The 22,273-nt window shown below is 49.1% G+C and overlaps 1 protein-coding gene across 2 annotated transcripts in view; it reads left to right on the forward strand.

Moving 5' to 3' along the window:
• Positions 1-21,712, forward strand: part of LOC140388262 (caveolin-1-like) — a 44,697-nt gene extending 22,985 nt beyond the window's left edge. The window contains exons 1-3 of one of the 2 annotated variants that reach the window (XM_072472120.1): positions 863-906; positions 1,068-1,184; positions 21,157-21,712. In XM_072472120.1, coding sequence (XP_072328221.1) covers positions 1,071-1,184; positions 21,157-21,498 — 456 coding nt within the window. In that variant the 5' untranslated portion in view covers positions 863-906; positions 1,068-1,070 and the 3' untranslated portion in view covers positions 21,499-21,712. Of the gene's footprint in view, positions 1-862; positions 907-1,067; positions 1,185-21,156 lie in introns of those variants that run through there. The other variant, XM_072472121.1, reaches the window with a different exon arrangement.
• The last annotated feature ends 561 nt before the right edge of the window (positions 21,713-22,273 follow it).

Below are 22,273 nucleotides of genomic sequence, written 5' to 3' on the forward strand. Positions count from 1 at the left end.
TATATCCAATACCCAACACCCTATATCCAATACCCAACACCCTATATCCAATACCCAACACCCTATATCCAATACCCAAAGCCAATACCCAAAACCCTATATCCAATACCCAACACCCTATATCCAATAACCAACACCCTCTCTACAATACCCAACACCCTATATCCAATACCCCAAACCCTATATCCAATGCCCAACAACCTATATCCAATACCCAACACCCTATATACAATACCCAACAACCTATATCCAATACCCAAAGCCCCATATCGAATACCCAAAGCCAATACCCAAAACCCTACATCCAATCCCAAAGCCAATACCTAACACCCTATATTCAATACCCAACACCCTATATCCAATACTGAACACCCTATATCCAATACGCAAACCCAATACCTAACACCCTATATCCAACATCCAATACCCAAACCCAATACTGAAAACCCCAAACTCAATACCCCAAACCCCATATCCAATACCTAATGCCCTATATCCAATACCACCTCTCTGTATCCAACACCCAACACTATATCCAATACACAACATCTACTAACCCAGCACCTGATGCCCAATTACCAGTAATCAATTTCGGAACATTCCCCAATCTGGGGTGAATTGACTCAGGTAGTTTGTCTTGTGCTTCCTCGCTTCTCTTCTCATTCTGTACAGGTATCAGAATAATTCCTGACCGCTGTTCTGGCTTTGGACTCCAGTGTTATTAATAAAGCAGCGAGAGGGAATGTGCTATATTGGTGTGAGGGGACTGGATGGCTGACTTTCTCTCTCTCTCTGGCTGGAAGGAATGCCATGGGCTGGTGCAGCAGCAGGCTGCAGATCCTCTCTCCCTCAGAGCTCACAGTAGTTTGAGAGGAGTCTCCTGCCCATGTCAGACTGATAGCCAGGGTGGGGCTACATTTGAGGAAGTTGGGAAAGCCTGGGCACTTCTCTCACACCATCTACCCCCCCCCCCCCCCCCTCCTTCCCACACATACATTCCCGACTCTCTGACAGAGTGCGGCGGAACGCTCAAGCCACTTGAGTAGTAAACCTTCTTTCTGTTGCAGGTCATGACTGAGATTCAAACCCCGACCTCCGACCATAACAAGGTCACAAACGGAATCACCAAAGAAATCGATTTGGTCAACCGAGATCCCAAACACATCAACGAGGATGTGGTTAAGGTACACTTTCTCTGTCTGTTTTGTAACGCGCGTGTATGTGCTGGGCTGCTTTCTCAACACCAAACCTCTTGTGCAGACCCACTATTAAAATGCTCAAAGTCCAATAATGCCCCTCGTACCAAATACGACCCTTTTTTGACATTTACCCTTTGGCTGTTACTGAACACTTTAAAACACACACGTGTCTTGGAAGTTTAGTTTGAAACGAAAATCCGCAGTAGTGTACAGACTGCACAGTCAGGTGAATCGATCTGTCCGCCCCCCCCCCCCCCCCCCCATTCTTTTTACCGCTTTGAGTGTCTCTGCTTTAAATATCCCGAGCTTGAGGTGTTGACAACTATTCTATATTTAACCAGCTGTGTGCTCCATTATGAATGTACGGGCTTCTTGAATTGGTCTTACTGTAGTTTTTCTTTTAATTTGTTCATGGGGTTTTGTCCTCCCTGGCTGGGTCAGCGTTTATTGCCCATCCCTGAGGGGGGAGCCTGTAAGAGTCGACCGCATTGCTGTGGGCCGGTGGCCACCAGTTTATTGAGCACCCTACCGGTTAACCAGTTGCTTCAGTCTATAGACCCAATGAGAAACATTTCTTTCCCTCTGAAATAATATTTTGGAAAAGACGTCTGCAGAACAAATGCCACAGCTTTCAAAGTAAGGCCTGCATTTCCATAGGAGAGAATGGGGATCTCTCAAAGACTTCCACAGCCAATGGAATACTTAAAAAAGATGTAGTCACTGCAGCCAATCAGCGCACAGGAAGTTCCCACAAACAGGGATGTGAGAATGATCGGATTATCTGCTTCAGTCATGTTGGCTAGGGGATAAATATTGCCCAAGACACCAGGGAGAGCCCCCCTCCTCCCCTCAACTTCTTTGCAATAGAGCTGTGGAATCTCCTGACAGGTGGGGCCTCTGTTTAACATCTCATTCAAACAAGAGCATCGTTTGACAGTGCACAACTCCCTCCAGCACCACACAGATGGAGAAGAAGTGTCCAGAGTAGGGGTTTGAACCCGCTATCTTTTGACTCAGCCGAGCTGCAGTAACCCAGTCCTGTTGATGTGTCAGCATGCAGACCATTGGATATAACCGCACAAGGATTTGAGATTTCAAATTGGCCAAAGTGTTGATTGAATTCCCAATTCAAGGAATTGTGCACCTTAGGAACTGGAGGACACAGAATGGAATGTTGTCTCGCCCGTGTGTTGAATAGCTGGTTACTCAACAGATAGTCAAGAACCTGAATGCTTGGATCCCTGTTTCATTCATTGGATTCATCCATTGTTTAGAAATGATTATTAGTGCAACTGAAATAAAAACAGCAAGTGCTGGAAAAGCCCAGCAGGTCTGACAGCATCTGTGGAGAAATCATGTTTCAAGTCTGTATGATTAATGCAAATGCAACTGACCTGAGCATAATAATGTAACATTGAACAATCAATAAGGAGTCTCAGGCTGTTCGAACACTGCTCAACATGGAGAGACGGGAGAGCTATTGACGCAGGGCTTGTAATCCAGAAATTCGGCTAATTTCCTGAGGAACATGGGTTCAAATCCGCAGCGGGTGGAATTTAAATTCAATTACAGGCAAATGCCGTTTTTACGGAATGGGTCAGGGCTAAGTTCACTTCCTTAAAACCAGCAGCCACCAGGCTCCTACTCTGCTACATGGATCGGGACAAAGTGGCCACTGATAATCTAGCTTGGAAAACACAAGATTGTCAAATTAACTCATCTTCATCTCTTCCCTAAACAAAAAAATACCTGTAACCTGTAGCCACCTCTGAGTCTAGGTGGATTGGCCATGCTAAATTGCCCCTTAGTGTCCAAAAGACTAGGTGGTGTTACTGGGTTACAGGGATAGGGTGGTGGCGTGGGCTTATGTGGGGTGCTCTTTCTAGGGGCCGGTGCAGACTCGATGGGCTACATGGCCTCCTTCTGTACTGTAAATTCTATGATTCTATGATCTGGCGCTGCCAGTCCTGGAGGCCCCCCATTGTCTGCACCATGGTGTTGATGCCCTCAGTGATGGTCCTCAGTGACTGGACCATGCACTGGAGTGCCTCGGCAATGTCCACCTGATTCTGGGACATGTCTCTCAGTGACTGGGACATGATGTGAAGAGGCCCGAAGCCATAATCGTCAGACTGAGCAACGCCTTGGACACCACCACTCAAGACGCAGACATTTTCCACAGCGGTTGCCACCCTAGCGGTGCTGGCCTGGGTGCCACGCAATGCCGGCTCCATCTCCTGAAGGCTTCGGGACTCTTCCAATTGGCCTTGCAGTAGCTGGAATCCCCTCCTGAATGTCATGGCTGTGTTCTATCACCTGCATCAGCTCTGGGATAACCTTGTCCAGGGGCTTGGCCTCTGGCTGGGACCCAGCTGTGTCCTGGGATCCAACAGGACTCCGACTGCTGTCTCCATTGTATTGTAAATCCTCAAGACACTTTGACCAGTTTATTACTCAAACGTTTTATCCAGATGTCTTTCTTTACGAGATGAACAAAAGACAAATACAAGTGGATGATTCAAATTCATTTGTCTTACAGTAAAAACAGTCACCCTTCTTAAATTATCCTAAAACAATAATAAATGATCCCAAGAGTCTTAATACTACCCGAGCCGATGGACTCCATCGAGCTGCGGGTCCGATTCGCTGAGTCTCGCTTCCTCAGCGCCTTCGTCCACGAAGGTGGGACTCACACGCTGATTCCTTCGGTTTCTGGTCAGCCGTCCAATCCTCTCTGCAAGTTTTCGCTGGAGAGGGTCCTGCTGGCTGATACCCATCTTTTTGCCTAGCCAGAAAGTTCTCTGGCCCTCAGCAATGAGGGCGGGGGGTTGCAATACCCATTGGTGTTGTCGATTACAACTCTGCAAAACTCGGGCAGCACGGTAGCATTGTGGATAGCACAATTGCTTCACAGCTCCAGAGTCCCAAGTTCGATTCCGGCTTGTTACTGTCTGTGCGGAGTCTGCACATCCTCCCCGTGTGTGCGTGGGTTTCCTGCGGGTGCTCCGGTTTCCTCCCACAGTCCAAAGATGTGCAGGTTAGGTGAATTGGCCATGCTAAATTGCCCTTAGTGTCCAAAATTGCCCTTCGTGTTAGGTGGGGTTACTGGGTTATGGGGATAGGATGGAGGTGTTGAACTTGTGTAGGGTGCTCTTTCCAAGAGCCGGTGCAGACTCGAAGGGCCGAATGGCCTCCTTCTGCACTGTAAATTCTATGATAACACCAGGAACCCAACCCCAGGGATCCATTCCTCGGTGTATTGTTTGCACGTAACCTCTCCCCATATAAGGTTAAGGTGGAAAAACTGAGTGCCAAAATGTTTAGCTTTATCTGGGCAACCCAAAACAATCGATCTATATGAATTGGACCGATTATCTCCTGGTGGGTGATTGATAGGACAGGACCAGACATGCCCTGGAAGTTTGTCTGTGTTCAGTGTATTCAAACTTGACCAAGTTCAAATTCCCAGCAGGCCAGTCCTGGAGCTGAGTGTGATTTGATTTAAAATGTCTAATTCTTAATTTAGAGTGTTCAATTTTATATCGGGCCCAAAATTCAGGCCGATAATAATAATAATAATCTTTATTAGTGTCATAAGTAGGCTGACATTAAAAGACTGCAATGAAGTTACTGTGAAAATTTCCTAGTCGCCACACGACGGCGCCTGTTCAGGTACACAGAGGGAGAATTCAGAATGTCCAATTCACCTAACAAGCACACCTTTCGGGACATGTGGGAAGAAACCGGAGCACCCGGAGGAAATCCACGCAGACACAGGGAGAATGTGTAAACTCCGCACAGACAGTGATCCATGCCGGGAATCGAACCCGGGTCCCTGGCACTGTGAAGCAACAGTGCTAACCGTGTGCTATCATGCCGCCCACACGTCCATTTTACCACAGTCCCTCCGCTTGATCCAGTGAGTGTCGGCGAACCGGATCACACAACTTTTAAAAAAAATTTAGAGTAGCCAATTATTTTTTCCAATTAAGTGGCAATTAAGAGTGGCCAATCTACCTACCCTGCACATTTTGGGGTTTGTGGGGGTGAGATCCCAGCAGACATGGGGAGAATGTGCAAACTCCACACGGACTGTGATCCAGGGCCAGGATCAAAACTTGGTTCTCAGCGCCGTGAGGCAGCAGTGCTAACCACTGCACTACCCTGAATCACACAACTATGACCAAGATATCGGATCGGCAAGTATCAGAATCTTGGGCGAACAATCCTACTCCCTAACTGTTCATATACAAAAGACAATGGTTGGACATACAAATGCAAAAGCAACAAGTACATCAAATACCAAACATATTGACAACTTCCAGGTAGAGTTCTTAATATGTCCCTTCCCGGTGCCGAATCAGTTTTTACATCCAAGCGCCGCATTAGTTCCTTCTTCCATTCGACAGGTTGTAGTGTGAGGTTAGTTAAGTAGACAATCATAAGCAGCATGCCTATTACGGTCAGGTGTGACAGGAGGCAGGCCCATAGATGTATTTGGATGTTGGCGCCCCAATCTCAGAAATCCTACCACCAGGTAGTAACTCTAATCTCACTGATATTTATTTTGATTTCCTGTTTGTTGCACTACTTTGACGAAGGTTTGGGTCAGAATTTGTTGTAGTTTCGAGCAGAAATGTTATCCCAGTCTCGATTTTTCAAAGTACTCACCCAGAGTCTGCCTGAGCTCCTCGTTAACGTTCATCACCACTTCTCTCTCCTGTGTATATCTACCAGATCAATCAAACCTATCGCAGCGGGGATGTGTGGCCTGATGCAGAAAGTGGTGTTGGTGACGTTGCATGTTGATGCCCCAAATTGGTATTGACCTAGCGAGATTGTGATACAGCTTTCTCCATTCCCCTTAAGGGCTACCCGGCTGACATCGCTTTGCAGGTTCCGAATTTCCAACAGACAGCTTAGATCAGTGCTTGTCCTGAATCCACACAGGGCATGTTTGTAAATATATCGGGTATGGACACACAACTGTTCAGTCTGTCTGCTTACATTTGTCCAGACTGGTGCCTATGAGCCTCCCTCCTTTCTCGACCACGTATGGTAGGATCCCATTATATCCCATCCACATTACCTTTTGTATGACCCCTATATTTTCAAAGACTCTTAACTCGACTTTGTTATTTAAGATTTCGGGGATCCCTAATACCACTCCCAGTGCTCTCCCGGGGTCACAATTTTTGACCCGATATAAAATTGGACACTCTAAATTAAGAATTAGACTTTTTAACCCCGGGGTTCCTCTCCAACTATCGTTAAACCAGACCCTGGTCAGTTGTCGTAATTAGCAGTTAGTGACATCGTGGTGTCTTTTCCCCCGGGACAGGTGTTCGATTTACTCGTCGTTGATCCAAGACAGAACCTTTCCCCTGTTGACATGGTCGCAGTTCTCGCTGAACCTCTCGACCGCCCACTGAAATTAAATGAAATGAAATGAAAATGAAAATCGCTTATTGTCACAAGTAGGCTTCAAATGAAGTTACTGTGAAAAGCCCCTAGTCGCCACATTCCGGCACCTGTTTGGGGAGGCTGTTATGGGAATTGAACCGTGCTGCTGGCCTGCCTTGGTCTGCTTTCAAAGCCAGCGATTTAGCCCTGTGCTAAACAGCCTCTGCCCATAGGTACTGCACAAGGTTCGGTTCTGTTGCCTGGCATCATCTTCCACCCTCCCCTTGACAATCTAATTGATAATTTCCAAGGTCTGTTTATCTTGTCGGATCAAAACTCTGAGCTTGTTGTCCAGATCAGTCAAATCAAGTGCGTTAATTGTGGACACAGCCGCTAAGTCATTCAGGATCTCCCTCCTCTTGTGCCCCTTCATCCTGCGTCTATTCTCGCCCTCGTCTGTTCCAGTCTTTCTGCCTAATAGCCTATGGGTCAAGTGGAAGTATAATCTCCTGAGTGGAGAGGGCCACAAGTCTAATAATTGTGTCCTGGCTAGATCCACCACTACCGGCACCAATTTGTAGTGGGTGTTGTTGAATACTACTTTCCCTGCGTGTTTTAATACCAACCTGCTTTGGAGCGCTGGGGTGGCTTCAGGACAAGTCGGGATGGGTGGAGCGGCAGTTGACCGTAGCTTATTCCTAATTTCGTAGTATATATATTTTCTGTCTATGTCTTACTTCCTCGCCATATACCAGGGGTCTCTCTACACTAGCTCATTTGGCGTTACATGCCCAAGTCAGAGAGGCCTGGCACCGTCATGCACTTGGTATGGTATCCAACTAGGATACAGGCTGTATGGGTTGTCTGGGTTCTCTACGGAGGTTATCGTGGCCTGTTGGACAGGTCCCTTTAGTGGACTGGGTATCGTGGGTGCGTTTGCGACTGTTGGCAGGGTGCTCTGCATTCCCTAACAAAGTGGTCTGTCTGGCTGCAATTGTCGCTGGGTAGATGAATACTGTGGTCCGCTCTGGGCTGTTCTCTGCTTCTGGGGTTGGGAGGAGTGAATGAGGGCGGGCACCTTCTTTGATTATATCCCCCATTTCCCATTTGGGTTTGGGATTGTCCACCTCCCTCTCTTAGGACAGGTCATTCTCCTGATTGCCTCATTGTGGGTATTAATGGCAGGGTCAAAATTCTCGCATGCCTTCAAACTCCCCTTGGTAGCATGTGAGACGAGAGTCAGGATCCATGTGGATCTGTGGCACTTGTCCAACTGGGCTCGGTTTAACCGCCCAAAACAGCCATGAACTGGGTCCAGTCCCTGTGCTCTATGGCCACAGGCATTGAGACCCTGGTCGAAACGAGAGCGGGCCTCCAGGACCTGCAGCGCCTGTTGGTGGGGGGCACCTGGAGTTCACCCCGACCACACACCCATTCCAAGGAGTGCCCGGGGGCCATCGAGCCCCCCGAGGGAGGAGGGGGTGGGGGTTGATGGGGCCTGTGCCAGTGAGCCACTCAGGGGAGGTGCTGGAACACCACGGCCACAAATTCCACACACCCCATTCCCCGGGCCCATCCAAGACTGGACTGCTGGGCCCATCCAAGACTGGTGACTCCAGAGGCCGCCAAAGGTGACTCGAGTAACAGGGTGGGAATCACAGCAGGCCGCCTCCACCCCGGATGTACTGCCTGCGGATCCACCTGGATGTAGGGTTAGGGCCTGTAGGGCCAGAACGTTTGACACCAGTTAGGTTGGTAAGGATGCGGCACAAGGGCTAGTGTTAGGGGCGAGGGCACAAACCTGTAGAAACGTCTTCACCGGTTCACAATAAACATCTGTTCACAATCGTTCCAACCTGCCTCGGTGCTCTGTCTGTAGGATGGTCTGGACTGGCTGCAGAGGGGGAGCAGGGTGTGCGACCATTGGAATTGGCACGAGCCAGGTCCTCCAGGTCAGCCACCGCTCACTGCCCCGGTATGCGGCCCCTCCCCCATTCCTCTACACCTCAGCCCCCCTCCACACACACAGTTACCACCTCAGTCACCCAAATGGTTTGGTGGGACCATGTGACGGAATGGCCAGCTCGCCTCCATGGATCACCCAGGTGGACGGCGGAAAATGCTACCGTGGGCAGGAGTCGGATGTTGTTAAACGATGTGGAGCACCAGAGCTCATCGCAGAGCGGGTTGTCATCACCCTCCATCCCATGGACCAGACCCGCTGTTACTGCCAACCTAGGACCCCCACCCCATAGTGAGGTAGGTCGGAATCACGGAACGGATTGCAGGTGCCAGTGGGGTGGGGGTGCTTGGTGCAGGGAGGTGATGTTGTGAGGGTGGGAGGTGATGTTCGTGCTGAAGTTGGCCAGGCCCCCTAGACGGGGAACCGGAGGTGATTAGAGTGCCCGTGTGAGGTAGCCCTGGCTCACAAGTTGTGCGGCCTCCTTTGCCTGCCCAGGCCCGATGCCTTGCCCATCCTGGCCCTCCCCCCATGACCTCCTCGCCTGGTGTTCATCCCCCCCCCCCCTCAAGCAAGTTGACCCTCTGCTGCGTGATGCAATGTTGTGGAGGATATAGCAAGCCATCACGATGTGGGAGACTCTCCTCGCACTTTACCGGAGGTTCCCTCCAGAGTGGTCCAGGCATGTGAACCGCATATTCAGGATGTAGATGCATCGCTCGATTACAGCTTTGGTCGCGGCATGGCCATCGCTGTAGCGGGTCTCCGCGTCGGTCCGTGGCCTCCGGAAAGGCGCCATCAGCCATGACCCCAGCGGATAACCCCTGTCGCCCAGGGACAAACCCCTGACTGCGGGGGGGGGGGGGGGTCTCAGATGTGTTGGGAATTGTTGAGTAACAGGATCAAGGCGTCGTGCACGCTGCCTGGGTATCAGACACAGACGTGCATGATGTGCACCTTGTGGTCACACACCAGCCGCATGTTCATGGAGTGGAGCCCCTTTTGGTTGTGAAGACCACCCCTCATGCGTCGGTGCTCGTAGGGGGACATGCATCCCATTGATCACCATCTGCACATGGGGCATTCGGGCATTGGTGATGAACTCTGCTGCCCGGCATCCTGAAATTCGATATTATAATGTGGCAAGCGGGAATAGAGGGCCTCCCTGACGGCGCAGATGCACCTGTGCACGAAGGTCTACAAGACCCCTGACAGATCCCGACTTGGCGCCTGGAAGGAAGTCCTGAAGTTGAACACTTCAGCGAAAGTCTTCAGGGCGACCGTCACCTTGACGGCCATCGGGAGCGGGTGTCCACACCTATATCCCAGCGGTTCCGGCAGATATGCCGTTTGGTCTCCTTGAGCAGCCGGAGTCATCGACGGCGCCCCCAGTCTGGCAAGTCCTCGAATGACAGGCGCTGCCGATACACACGAGGCCTCATGTGGCGCTTCCTTCCAACCTCCTCCTCGGCCTGTTGGATGGCCGGTTCTCCTTCCTCACCGGCAGGCTCCCCAGCTGCAGGGTCCTCCCCGAGCAGCACCTATTTGTACAGCCAGGTCTGCAGCTGGGCTCTGAACAGAAGAGGCACTGAAAAGTAAGTGGAAAAACCCTCCTTGGTGTAGCCAGTGTGAGCAGAATTCCATTCTCTGTATCCCACAAGGAAAGCTACGACCTCCCATGCCCTGCACTTGCCCCATGTACTTAACCCCCCCCCCCTGCCAAATCTCCAGATTCCCATTCAATTCTCCCCTGCCTACCCAAACCCCCTGGGAGTTAAAATTACCCTTTCATTACATCCACACAATGAGAACCTCAGACATCTCAGTCTCTCTTTGGCCGAATGTTGCTCCAACCCTTTGCTGAAGTGAAACACGGCGGCCTGAATAACCATACTTTTAATCCAAGATGTAAATTCATTGGATAAAGACACTACATAATTTGGTACGAAGGTTGTAAGGTGTTGGGCCTAATTCAGTGGTCTTAAGATATTCGTAGTCTTAGGTAGTTTAACAGTAAATATTTGTTAACCACGAGAAGCGAGATACATAGGTACACAAAAGATCCAAGCTAGGAGCCATCTCCGTGCTAGCTTATGCACACGGCTCTGTCCAAAACCATGTGACTCCCTCGGTGTTCTGTTACATCACTGTGTGGACGATACTGTACTCAATCCCACATTAACCCTTTATGTGCCAGACCCTTTTTCCATATCTCCTCCCAAGTCGTTATCTAACAAATTTACAAGTAATCTCAGTTTATCCCATGTGTTACATCATTACTACTACAGCATCTCCATTCACTGCCATCATGTTGGAAGGTGTTGGGTGTGGTTCGATAGGCCTTAACGTAATTGTAGTGTTCGGTAGTTCAACAGTATTTATTGACTACGAGAAATTATATACATGGGTACGCAAAGGTACAGTGTCGAAACACAGCTCTGACCAACACTGTACTGACACCTAGGTGTGGGTTGTGTGTTCTCTTGCATCACTGCGTGGGCGGTCCCAGGTCTCAGTCCCACATTAACCCTTTATGTGCCAAACTCTTATATCACATTCAGCTATCCGTGGGCTGGGCAGGAGAGAATAAGCACTGGCTGGGGTTTTCACATCCCACCCCTGTCCAGCAAGCATGAATGGAAGCAGATGCCTCTAGGATTCATCTTTTACTTATCCTGGTGTGCCCACTGTCATGATATTCAAACACACATCAATAAAACACACACATCATGATAGACAGACCAACAGACCAATTAGCACACATAATACGACAGCCAATCACAGACAAGAGCAGACACAGTATAAGACAAGAAACACGACACCTCCTGGTCAGTCGATCTGGAGACAGGACAAGGCCAGGACCTCATTAACAAGACACTCACACAGTCACCACGTGCTGAGTACCAAGTCAGATGTGTAAATAACTAGTTGGAATAAAACTGCGTTGTATCAATCGCAACCGTGTTGGTTCGTCTGTACCTCAGAGCACCCAACACCACATGGTACCAGGAGTGGGTACCACCACTAACCAGTTAGCACTCGAGCAAGGGGTCTGGGGAAGATGGGGCGGGGTTAGCACTCGAGCGAGGGGGGGCTGGGGAAGATGGGGCAGGGATAGCACTCAAGCAAGGGGGCTTGGGAAGATGGGATGGAGTTAGCACTCGAGCAAGGGGGGCTGGGGAAGATGGGGCGGGGTTAGCACTCGAGCAAGGGGGCTGGGGAAGATGGGATAGAGTTAGCTCATAAAGAAGTGGGGAGGATTGGGGTGGGGTTAGCTCTCGAGCAGAGGTGGGATAAATGGGGGCGGGGTTAGCTCTCAAGCAGAGAGGCTGGAGTGGATGGGGGCGGGGTTAGCTCTCGAGCAGGGGGGTGGGGAGAATGGGGTGGGGTTAGCTCTTGAGCAGGGGGCTGGTTGGAATGATGGGGACAGGGTTAACCCATGAGCAGGGGAATTGGGTGGGTGGGATCAGTGTGGGCGAGGGATTTAGTGCAGTGGGAATTGTTTAAACTGCAGGACTGGTGGGTGGGCTGCAGGCTGGATTTGAACTCGTGTTTTACTAGATTAACAGTCTTTATTTTTCATGTGTTACTGAACCTGCCACATAACCACTATTCCATTGCCGAACAACCCCTAATGTCAGGAAATACAAGAATACACCCAGGCCACAGTCTGAATTCCATTGGCAGCTCATCCCTGTTGGGTCGGGCACTTTTATTAGGATGGTAGGGTGTGGGTGGGGCAACTCCAGGCCACAGTGCGATTGCCTGGCAGGTGGCAGAGTTCAGCGTCAGCCAGAGGGTTGGGTTTTCCTCTTGCTTTGATGGAATGTTATACTTCCACATGCTGCGGTGCCCAAAGGCATAGCATAGTGCTGAGGGGACATGCCAAACCAGCTGTCAGGGCTTGTCTGGGCCACTGAACTGCAACCTGACCCCATAAACCCACTGTTTTTGAAGCTAAGGCTCAGCACTTTCACCGATGTTTGGGGAGCCTAGCAACAAGCAACACGGTAAGCCTCATGCTTACAGCGCAGTTGTACTAGTTTTATATTCTGGAAGTAATGCTATCGGATTGTCATAAAAACCACAGTTGATTCCTTCATGCCTGGGGGCGGGGAGGAGGGGGAGAGAAGGAAACCGACCAACTTTAATTCATTTAATAGGGAACTAATGCCCAACTCGTAGCACACCAAGCAGTGCACAATTGAGAGCATTCGGAGATTGGGACAAGACACCAGCCAACTTCTTCCAGACTTGTTGTTCTGTCAACTCTTTGGTCAAACTTATGCAGCGGGATTCTCCGTTTCAGAGACTAAGTGCTGACGCGGGGACCAAACCGGTGGAATTCTACGACAGCAAAATTGGCACCGCTCATGGGGTAATTCAGGATCCATCAATGGGCTCGCACCGGCACCACGTAGAACTCGACCGATTCGCCGGGGTCGGGATTGGCACTCGAGAGGCTGACAGGCTGCAGCCACATATTAGCACTTCACTCCCCACACACACTCATGATTATCATGGAATTTACAGTGCAGGAGGCCATTCGGCCCATCGAGTCTGCATCGGCTCTTGGAAAGAGCACCCTACCCAAGGTCAACACCGCCACCCTATCCCCATAACCCAGTAATCCCACCCAACACTAAGGGCAATTTTGGACACCAAGGGCAATTTATCATGGCCAATCCACCTAACCTGCACATCTTTGGACTGTGGGAGGAAACCGGACCACCCGGAGGAAACCCACGCACACACGGGGAGGACGTGCAGACTCCGCACAGACAGTGACCCAAGCCGGAATCGAACCTGGGACCCTGGAGCTGTGAAGCAATTGTGCTATCCACAATGCTGTGCTACCGTGCTGCCCATGATGGCACTGGTTGACCTGGAGCACACCCATCCCGTTGGTGGGTCGGCTGGGGCCAGAGGGTACCTGGAAGGGTGGCCTGGGAGGCGGGGGGGACGGGACGGGGTGGGGAGACCCATACGACCCTTGGCAGGTTCACAGTGGGCAGTCATTGACATGTGTTCCATGCCCGTCCACCCTGACCCCACAGCCCACCTCCGAGCTGCTCCCTCGATACTCCCCTCCCGCCCTGGCAGGAGCCCCCCGGCTAGCGGCACAGCTCTCAGCACACTATGACAATGTTGGACACTTGCCATATCCCCTCTCACATAAGAACTAGGAACAGGAGTAGGCCATCTGGCCCCTCGAGCCTGCTCTGCCATTTAATGAGATCATGGCTGATCTTTGTGGACTCAGCTCCACTCTCCGGCCCGTACACCATATCCCCGAATCCCTTTATTCTTCAGAAAGGCATCTATCTTTTTCTTAAAAACGTTTAAAGAAGGAGCCCCAACTGCTTCACTGGGCAAGGAATTCCAGAGATTCACAACCCTTTGAGTGAAGAAGTTCCTCCTACACTCCGTCCTAAATCTACCTCCCCTTATTTTGAGGCTATGCCCCCTAGTTCTGCTTTCCCCGACCAGTGGAAACAACCTGCCCACATCTATCCTATCTATTCCCTTCATAATTTTATATGTCTCAATTAGATCCCCCCGCATCCTTCTAAACTCCAATGAGTAGTCCCAGTCTACTCAACCTCTCGTCATAATCTAATCCCCTCAACTCTGGGATCAACTTAGTGAATCTCCTCTGCACTCCCTCCAGTGCCAATATGTCCTTTCTCAGGTAAGGAGACCAAAACTGAACACAATACTCCAGATGCAGCCTCACCAACACCTTATACAATTGCAGCATAACCTCACTAGTCTTGAACTCCATCCCTCTAGCAATGAAAGACAAAACTCGATTAGCCTTCTTAATCACCTATTTACTATTTCACACCAACTTTTTGCGACTCGTGCACCAGCACACCCAGGTCCCTCTGCACAGCAGCATGTTTTAACATCTTACCGTTTAAATAATAATCCATTCTGCTGTTATTCCTCCCAAAATGGATAGCCTCTCTCAGCAGCCGCGGCGCCCGTTTCCCGATTTTTGAAACCACAAGGGAACCTCGCCGTCGGTAATTCCTCCTGGTGGAGGCGGAGCATCGGGGACCCGGAGAATATTGGGTCAGACCTGTTCATGATTTTAAAAAAAATTTGGAGTACCCAATTATTTTTTTTCCCGATCAAGGGGCAATTTAGAGTGGCCAGTCCACCTGACCTGCACATCTTTGGGTTGAGGGGGTGAAGCCCACTCAGACATGGGGATAATGTGCAAACTCCACACAGACATTGACCCAGGCCGTAGGCAGCAGTGCTAACCACTGCACCACCCTGCTGCCCAGAACCACTAATGATCTGCCAATGGCCTTTGCTGTATGTGCGGAGTGGAACGTATTGACGCCGCTGTCGAGGCACGGCATTCTGTCGGGCACCCAGAGTCGGTCACGATTTTGGCCTCACGCCCGTTTCTCTGCTTAATCACCTTTCTTGATTTTGGTGTCGGGCGACAAGAGCATCCCATCCGCGATCTTCAAAAAGAGCAGACACGGCTTTAGTTTCAAACTTTACTTAAATATATTAGTTTTAGATATAAATTCACGAAGCACCATCTGCAGTTATATATACCACAACTGACAGGTACCACTAACCTGTCCGCGGACACTTGTCTTGGGAACCCACTGACGATGTCAAGGTGTTGATTGCTCAGTTCTGTAATGTAGAACCGCACGAGGCTAGCAACAGCAGCAATGCCAGAAGTGCAGTACAACTTGCCCAGGCTTCTTTGACAGCATCTCTCAAACCACCACCACTTAGAAGGACAAGAGCAGCAGGTGCCTGGGGACTCTGCCACCTGCAAGTTCCCCTCCCAAGCCACACACCACCCTGACATGCTATTTTCGTTCCTTCTCTGTCGCTGGGTGAAAATCCTGGAACTCCCCAACTGCACTGTGGGTGTACCTACACCACACAGACTGCTGACCTGGCTATTGATGCCAATATGTCCAGAATTAATAAATAAAACTGGGCATAAAAGGATGTGAGATTAACCAGTTATACTGATAATTTGGGCACTTTCAGCTCAACCCAAATACTTGCACTCTCAAGGAAGACACCACCACAAATAACAAATCACATCATACTCAAATGTCTGAATGTTTAAATAGCCATCTGGTAAATTTTGAAGGCAGCTATATTTCTTCTCCCCATACTTTCTCCTCCTTTGCCTGGGGTCAAGCCCGTGAGGGGTGGTGTGCAGCACTTTGGTTTGAGCTGTGAAAAGTGAATAATGGGGTATGTATTTAAAATGAACTAGTGAAACATCCTTTCTGATTCTTTCCTCCCCCCTATCAACCACTTTATCCACTCACCACCTCAATGGTGCGGCTGAGAGTGGGGGCACGGGGTGGGGGGGGGGGGGGGGGCTGGGGAAAGCGAGTGTTACAGTGAGGTGCGTCACACGTGACGTAGGTTCAAACCAAACTCCGACAAACCTGAGCACACAGTCTAAACTGACACTCCAATGTAGTACCGAAGGAGTGCTGTACTGTCGAAGGTTCTATCCTTTGGATAAGATGTTGAACTAAGACCCTGCCTGCCCCATCAGGTAAATGAGAAAGATTCACCGCACTGTTTGAGGAAGAGCAAAGGAATTCGCCTGATGTCCTGCACAACCTTTATCCCACAGCAACATCATTTTTTAAAAAAAGTATATCGTCACATGTACACTACTTTCCCTTTGGGGAATAGTGAGGGAAGTGGTGCAAGGATTCTCGAGCTGATTATCAGCCCACTGAACTCCATTCTGAACGCTCTGTCCAGTGGCCAGTAAGTCCTGGCGTTGGACTTAAACCCGGAGCATCTGGCTCAGAGGTAGGAACGCTACCCACTGTGACACAAGACCTAGCAACATCACTAAAACTGCTTAATTGGGCAGCTCTCTCATTGCTGTCTGTGACACCTAGCTGTGCTTCCTTACATTACAACAATGCCTATACTTCAAGAAATATTTAACTGGCTGTAAAGTATGGAAGGTGGCGGAATGTGGGACGTCCTGAGTTCATGAAGGCACTACAGAGATACAAGTCTTTTTTTTTTGAAGTAGGCAACAGATTTAGTCGTGCATATAAAATGGAGAGATGCCTGACGTAGCAGACAGTAGACAGGTTAAACAAAAAAAGCCAATTAATAAACCCAATACATCCACGTTCATTCAGCAGTTCAGCCCGAATCATTCCAGAACAGAGATTAAGGATATATTAGTGATGGATATATCCCCAGTGGAGTGAAATTGGAAAATAATTCTCCTCTTTAATAAAAATAGTTTTGCCACATATCTTATTGTGAACGAAAAAACCAAAAGCGGCCACCTAATTCCACAGCACTCAGTTATGACATATTTAAGGTATTTACGTCTACCAGATGCACTGCAGGAACTCACCAAGGCTCCTTAGACAGCGCTTGCTAAACTCACGACCACTACACAGCACTGTGGGTGCATCTACACCACATAGACTGCAGCGGTTTAAGTAGGCAGCTCACCATTACCTTCTCGAGGGCGATTAGCGATGGGCAATAAATGCTGACCTAGCCAGCGATGTCCACATCCTGTGAATGGATTTTTTAAAAAGCAAAACTAAATCATACAACTTCAGCATAAATGAAAGTGATTCCTGCATATCACTGTGTGTAACGGTGTATTCAGTTTATTGCACTGCAATAACATTCTGGAATTGCCAGTCTCTTCCCATACCTGCTCCATTCAGCCACCTTCCACATAGAAACGAGGAGCAGGAGTAGGCCATTTGGCCCTTCAAGCCTGCAATGCGATCGGCGCAGATCCTCTATCTCAATGCCATCAGCATTAAATTGAAATGGTTTGTGTGATGGCACTTTCATGTGTTCTGAGTGCTTTGCCTGTGAGCAAGCTCGTGGAAGAAAGAATGAACATCAATTTATATAACATATTTAATGGCGACAGATGTTCCAAACATCTCCCAGCCAATGAAGTATTGTTGCAATGTAAGAAACATGGTGCCAATTTACACACAGCCACTCCCACAAACAGCAATTAATTAATTCTGCTTTCGGTGGTGTTGGTGCAGGGATTGGTATTGGCCGGGACAATGGAAATAATTCCCTGCAAAGTAGTGTGGGATCTTTGGTCAGACACTGGAGGGGGTGAATTTGTATGACAAACTGGGGGTTGTGGATTTTATGCGCTTGTCAATCTCCATTCAATGGAAAAGAGATTCTCTATTTCTTCCCATTCTCACTTGTGGAGAAGATCTTTGTGGCGATGTCATCCACGATTAATCCAGTGAGTTCAAATTCTGTGGTAAATAACTCAGCTCCTGACTCCTTTTAAGCCTGCCCACCATCTACAAGGCACAAGTAAGGAGTGGGCTGGAATACCCTCCATGTGCCTGAATGAGTGCAGCTCAACACCATCCAGGACAAAACAACCCACTTGATTGGCACCCCATCAAAGCTTTGAACATTCACTTCCTCCACTATTGGCCCATAGTGGCAGCAGGGGGTACCATCTACAAGATGCTCTGCAGCAACTTGCCAAGGTTCCTTTGGCAGAATCTTCCAAACTTGCGACCTCTACCACCTAGAAGGACAAGGGCAGCAGATGCATGGGAACACCACCATCTGGAATTTCCCCTCCAAGTCACTCAACATCCTGATTTGGAAATATATCGCCGTTGCTTCACTGTCACTGGGTCAAAACCCTGAAACTCCCTCCCAAACACCACACGGACCGTAGCTAGGAATGGACAGTAAATACCAGCAACATCCAGGCCCTGAGAATCAGTAATGTCTTGAACAGCCCTCAGAGTGCTGAGTGAGCTAGTGAGTTACCAAGTGTACTCCCATCTCCTGGAGCCTGGGTTTGAAAGCGTCCAGACAAATGATAAAATAAACATGAGCCAAGTAAACGTTCACAGCACAACGCATCCAGTAATTTGCTGATTTACTGCATATTGCAATTAACTTGGAAGTCGCAGTCAGGCAGTGTGTGGTCTTGTGGCGCAGTGGGTAGTGTACACCCTGCCCCTGAGCCGGAAGCTCCAGGTTCAAGTCCCATCTCAGGACTTGGTGGCTAAGGAAGGTGGGTTCATAACACAGTCAAACAGATTGATGACTAACCTGCAAGTCCTTTCAGCATGCCTATAGCAGGTGGTAAAAGGGGGAGAGTCTACTGGTCAGCCGTGCTTGACGTGGGGTTGTGCCCGTCAAGCTTTAGCCTCTGCTGCCAGGCTGGTGACCGGTTTCAGGGGAAAATAGCCATGGAAACAGATGGAAGCAATGTGCTTTGTCTGCCCGAGTGCTAATGGGCACAGGATAGGTCTAAGGCCAGAATGGGGCGGTGCGGTGGGCCAACCAAAAATCCATTGACTTTCAGCAGGATGAGAAGGTACCGTCAACCGGCAGGGCTGGAAAGTCTCAGCCCGTGTGTCAACGGGGCCATTAAAATGAATCAGTGAGAGGTTTACGCTGCTTTGGCATTGGATGTTCTCAACACAGAGGTAGAGTGAAGAGGGTTTTGTGGCTATCATTGATTTGAAAGGCCTTGGTAATGCCGCAACCAAATACAGGGAAATGCACATTTTTTTTCTCGGAATAGTGAAGCTCTAATAATCTCACATTTGGAGAAATCGCGGGCAGAATTCTACCAGCCCCCACTGGTGGGTTGACAAGAGGGGCTGGGGTGGGAAGGGGGAGCGAAAAGATTGACTTGTTGGGATTACTGCTGCTGTTCATCCCACCCCGACTTGTCTGCAATTTTACCGGAGAGCTGATGAAGCCTCGGGGGGGGGGCTGCTGACTGTCCACCTGTGATCCAATCAATAGCCACTTCCCGCCTAGCCTAAACTTTCAGTCCAGTCGGAGGAGGTCAGGGCTGGGATGAGCTCTGTCGCTGCTGAAAGAACACTTCCCCCCACCGCAGTCCTTACCTTCCGTCCAAATCCTGGCTCTTCTTCGCTGGGACCTGGTGTGGTCCCAGCAGTGGCCATCGATCCCAGAGCTGCCTTCCAATGTGGTTGGGTAACAGCTCTTTGTGGCGGGACTTGTCCCTGAGGGAGGGGCAGATGTCTTGTCTCGGAGCATTAAATGTCTGAGGGGCAGCTGGCATTGGTGGGAATGAGCTCCCTGCCAACTCTTCAGGTGGCAGGACAGGAAATCCCAAGACTCATGAAATACTGCCTGATGAGTTTCAAATCCATATATTTCATTAATTCAGAAACATAGGAACAGGAGAAGATCACTCAGCCTTTCAGGTATATTCCCCCTGCATTCATGGTCGACGCAGTGGCACAGTGGTTAGCACAGATGCCTCACAGCGCCAGAGACCAGGATTCGATTCCAGCCTTGGGTGACTGTGTGGAGTTATCACATTCTCCCAGTGTCTGCGTGGGTTTCCTCCGAGTGCTCCAGTTTCCTCTCACAGTCCAAAGCTGTGCAGGTTAGGTGGACTGGCCATGATAAATTGCCCCTTAAGTGTCCAAAGATGTGCAGGTTAGGTGGGGATAGGGCGGGGTGTAGACCTGGGTCAAGTACTCTTTCGGGGGGGCTGGAGCAGGCTCAGTGGGCCAAATGGCTTCCTTGGCACTGCAGGGCTTCTATAGTTCAATTATTTACACCTCAACTATATTCATTCACTTTGGTTTAGCATCCCTAAATACCCCTACCTAACAAAAATCTATCTCAGTCTGAAAAAACACCAAAAGGGCTGGATTCTCTGTCCCGCCACGCCAGATTTCTGGTCCAGTACGCCGGCGGGATGTTCCGTTTCACCGGCTGGTCAATGGGGTTTCCCATTGTGGGAAACCCCAGGCCGTCGGGAAACCCCCGGGCTGCTGGCAAAATGGAGCATCCCGCCGGTGGAGAATCCAACCCCAAATCTCCCTCAACCTCAATCCTTCAGAGAGACTATTCCAGATTTCCTTGTGAGAAGCAATTCTTCCTGATTTCACTCCTTGATATATCTTGAAGACGATGTCCCCTTGTTCTGGACTTTCCCTTTGGGGGGGGGGGGGGGGGGGGTAATAGTTTCTCTTCATCTACCATATTTACCCCGTCTAACATTTTAAATGCTTTACAATTGGAAACATTATTTAATTGGCAGGCATTAAGACCAAGAGTCTCCTTTGCACTAGAAAACCTTCACCTTTAACTAGAAACAAAAATAGGGTAAGTTTTTCAATTCCCTCAACTAACATTCTCGGTCTTAATTATCACCAAAACTCATCAAAGTAGATTTAAAAAAAAGAAACCGACCTTATGTATTCTCTGTTGTTAGCATTCAAGCTGATTGGTGAAGCTGAAACCAAGACACAGAGCTTTTCTTTATCAAGAGAGTTTATTGACTTGTTCAGCCTCACAGCTCTCCTCCCACTCAACCCAGTCTCCCAGCTGTCCCCTATTTATAAGCGCTTAAGGACAATTAATATCCCCACCTGTTTCGCTTAACCATAACAGTGTAATTGACATTAACAAACCCCAACTATGTAACGTTTCCTGTCCAGAAATGTGTTATAAATTTTAAACCAATTTTGGAGCTGCGAGGTTAAAAGGAGGCTCAGTATTTGACACTTGTGGAGTTTGAAAGTGTGCTTTCGGTTGTGTCCATAGATCGATTTTGAAGATGTGATCGCGGAACCCGAGGGGAGCCACAGCCTGGACAGTGTGTGGAAAGTCAGCTTCACAACCTTCACTGTGTCCAAGTACTGGTGCTACCGAATAATGTCTGCTATCTTCGGTGTCCCCCTGTCTCTGTTCTGGGGTCTCTACTTTGCCTGCCTCTCCTTCTGCCACATCTGGACTATTCTTCCCTGCATCAAGGGCTGCCTGATCGAAATACACTGCTTCAGTAGGATGTACTCCCTCTGCATTCACACCTTGTGTGACCCCTATTGTGAAGCCCTGGGCAAATTATTCAACAACATTCGTGTCACTTTACACAAGGAGGTTTAGGTTCTCATTGTGTCTTCTATCAACACATGTACCCTTACAGAAGGCTTGTCTGCTAAATTGCCATATTACATTCAGAACTGTTTCTTTTCAAATTGTAATTCATTTCCACTGTTGACATGGTTATAACTTTATCTCACCATTGTTCACTATTGATCATTGTGAAGTTCTAAAAATGTCTGAGAATTCGTAGACAAATATTACTGTTCTACCCAGAGCTGTCCGAGTATTTCTTGTCTGATGTGTCTATTTTCCACAAAGATTAGCCAATCAGCATTGTGATGGTGTTTAAGTATTTTTACTTTAACTGTATTATCAGAGCTCTCCAATGTATTTCCACCCCCTCCACAGCCCAGTCTCCGAGGTTGAACCAGACTCAACCCTGAATGAGCTTCCCACCCATCACACCGAATGCTCACTTCCACTGCAATGTTCCCCATCTCCCCTGTCTTGGCCTATCTGCTGCTGAGTCCATCATCTGGATGCATCCGTCACCTTGAGACTCCATTATTCCTTTCACCTGACTCCGGCTTCTGCCGAATTTCCTGCTCTGTTCACACCGTTGTGCGGGGCTGTCTCTTCGGCGACCTGAGTCCCATCCTCTGGAACTCCTTTACACCTCTCTGAATCTTACTGCCCCTTGGCTACTTAAAAACAAAACTCTTTGAGCTTTTGATTAAGATTTGAATCGTTAACTCAGCGGTCTACTATTGTCCAGCAGCGTCTCTATGAAGTGCCGCACTTGAGGACATTAGTTTTACATTAGGAGAATTATATA

This window comes from Scyliorhinus torazame, chromosome 13 (genome assembly GCF_047496885.1).
Source record: "Scyliorhinus torazame isolate Kashiwa2021f chromosome 13, sScyTor2.1, whole genome shotgun sequence".
NCBI lineage: Eukaryota > Metazoa > Chordata > Chondrichthyes > Carcharhiniformes > Scyliorhinidae > Scyliorhinus > Scyliorhinus torazame.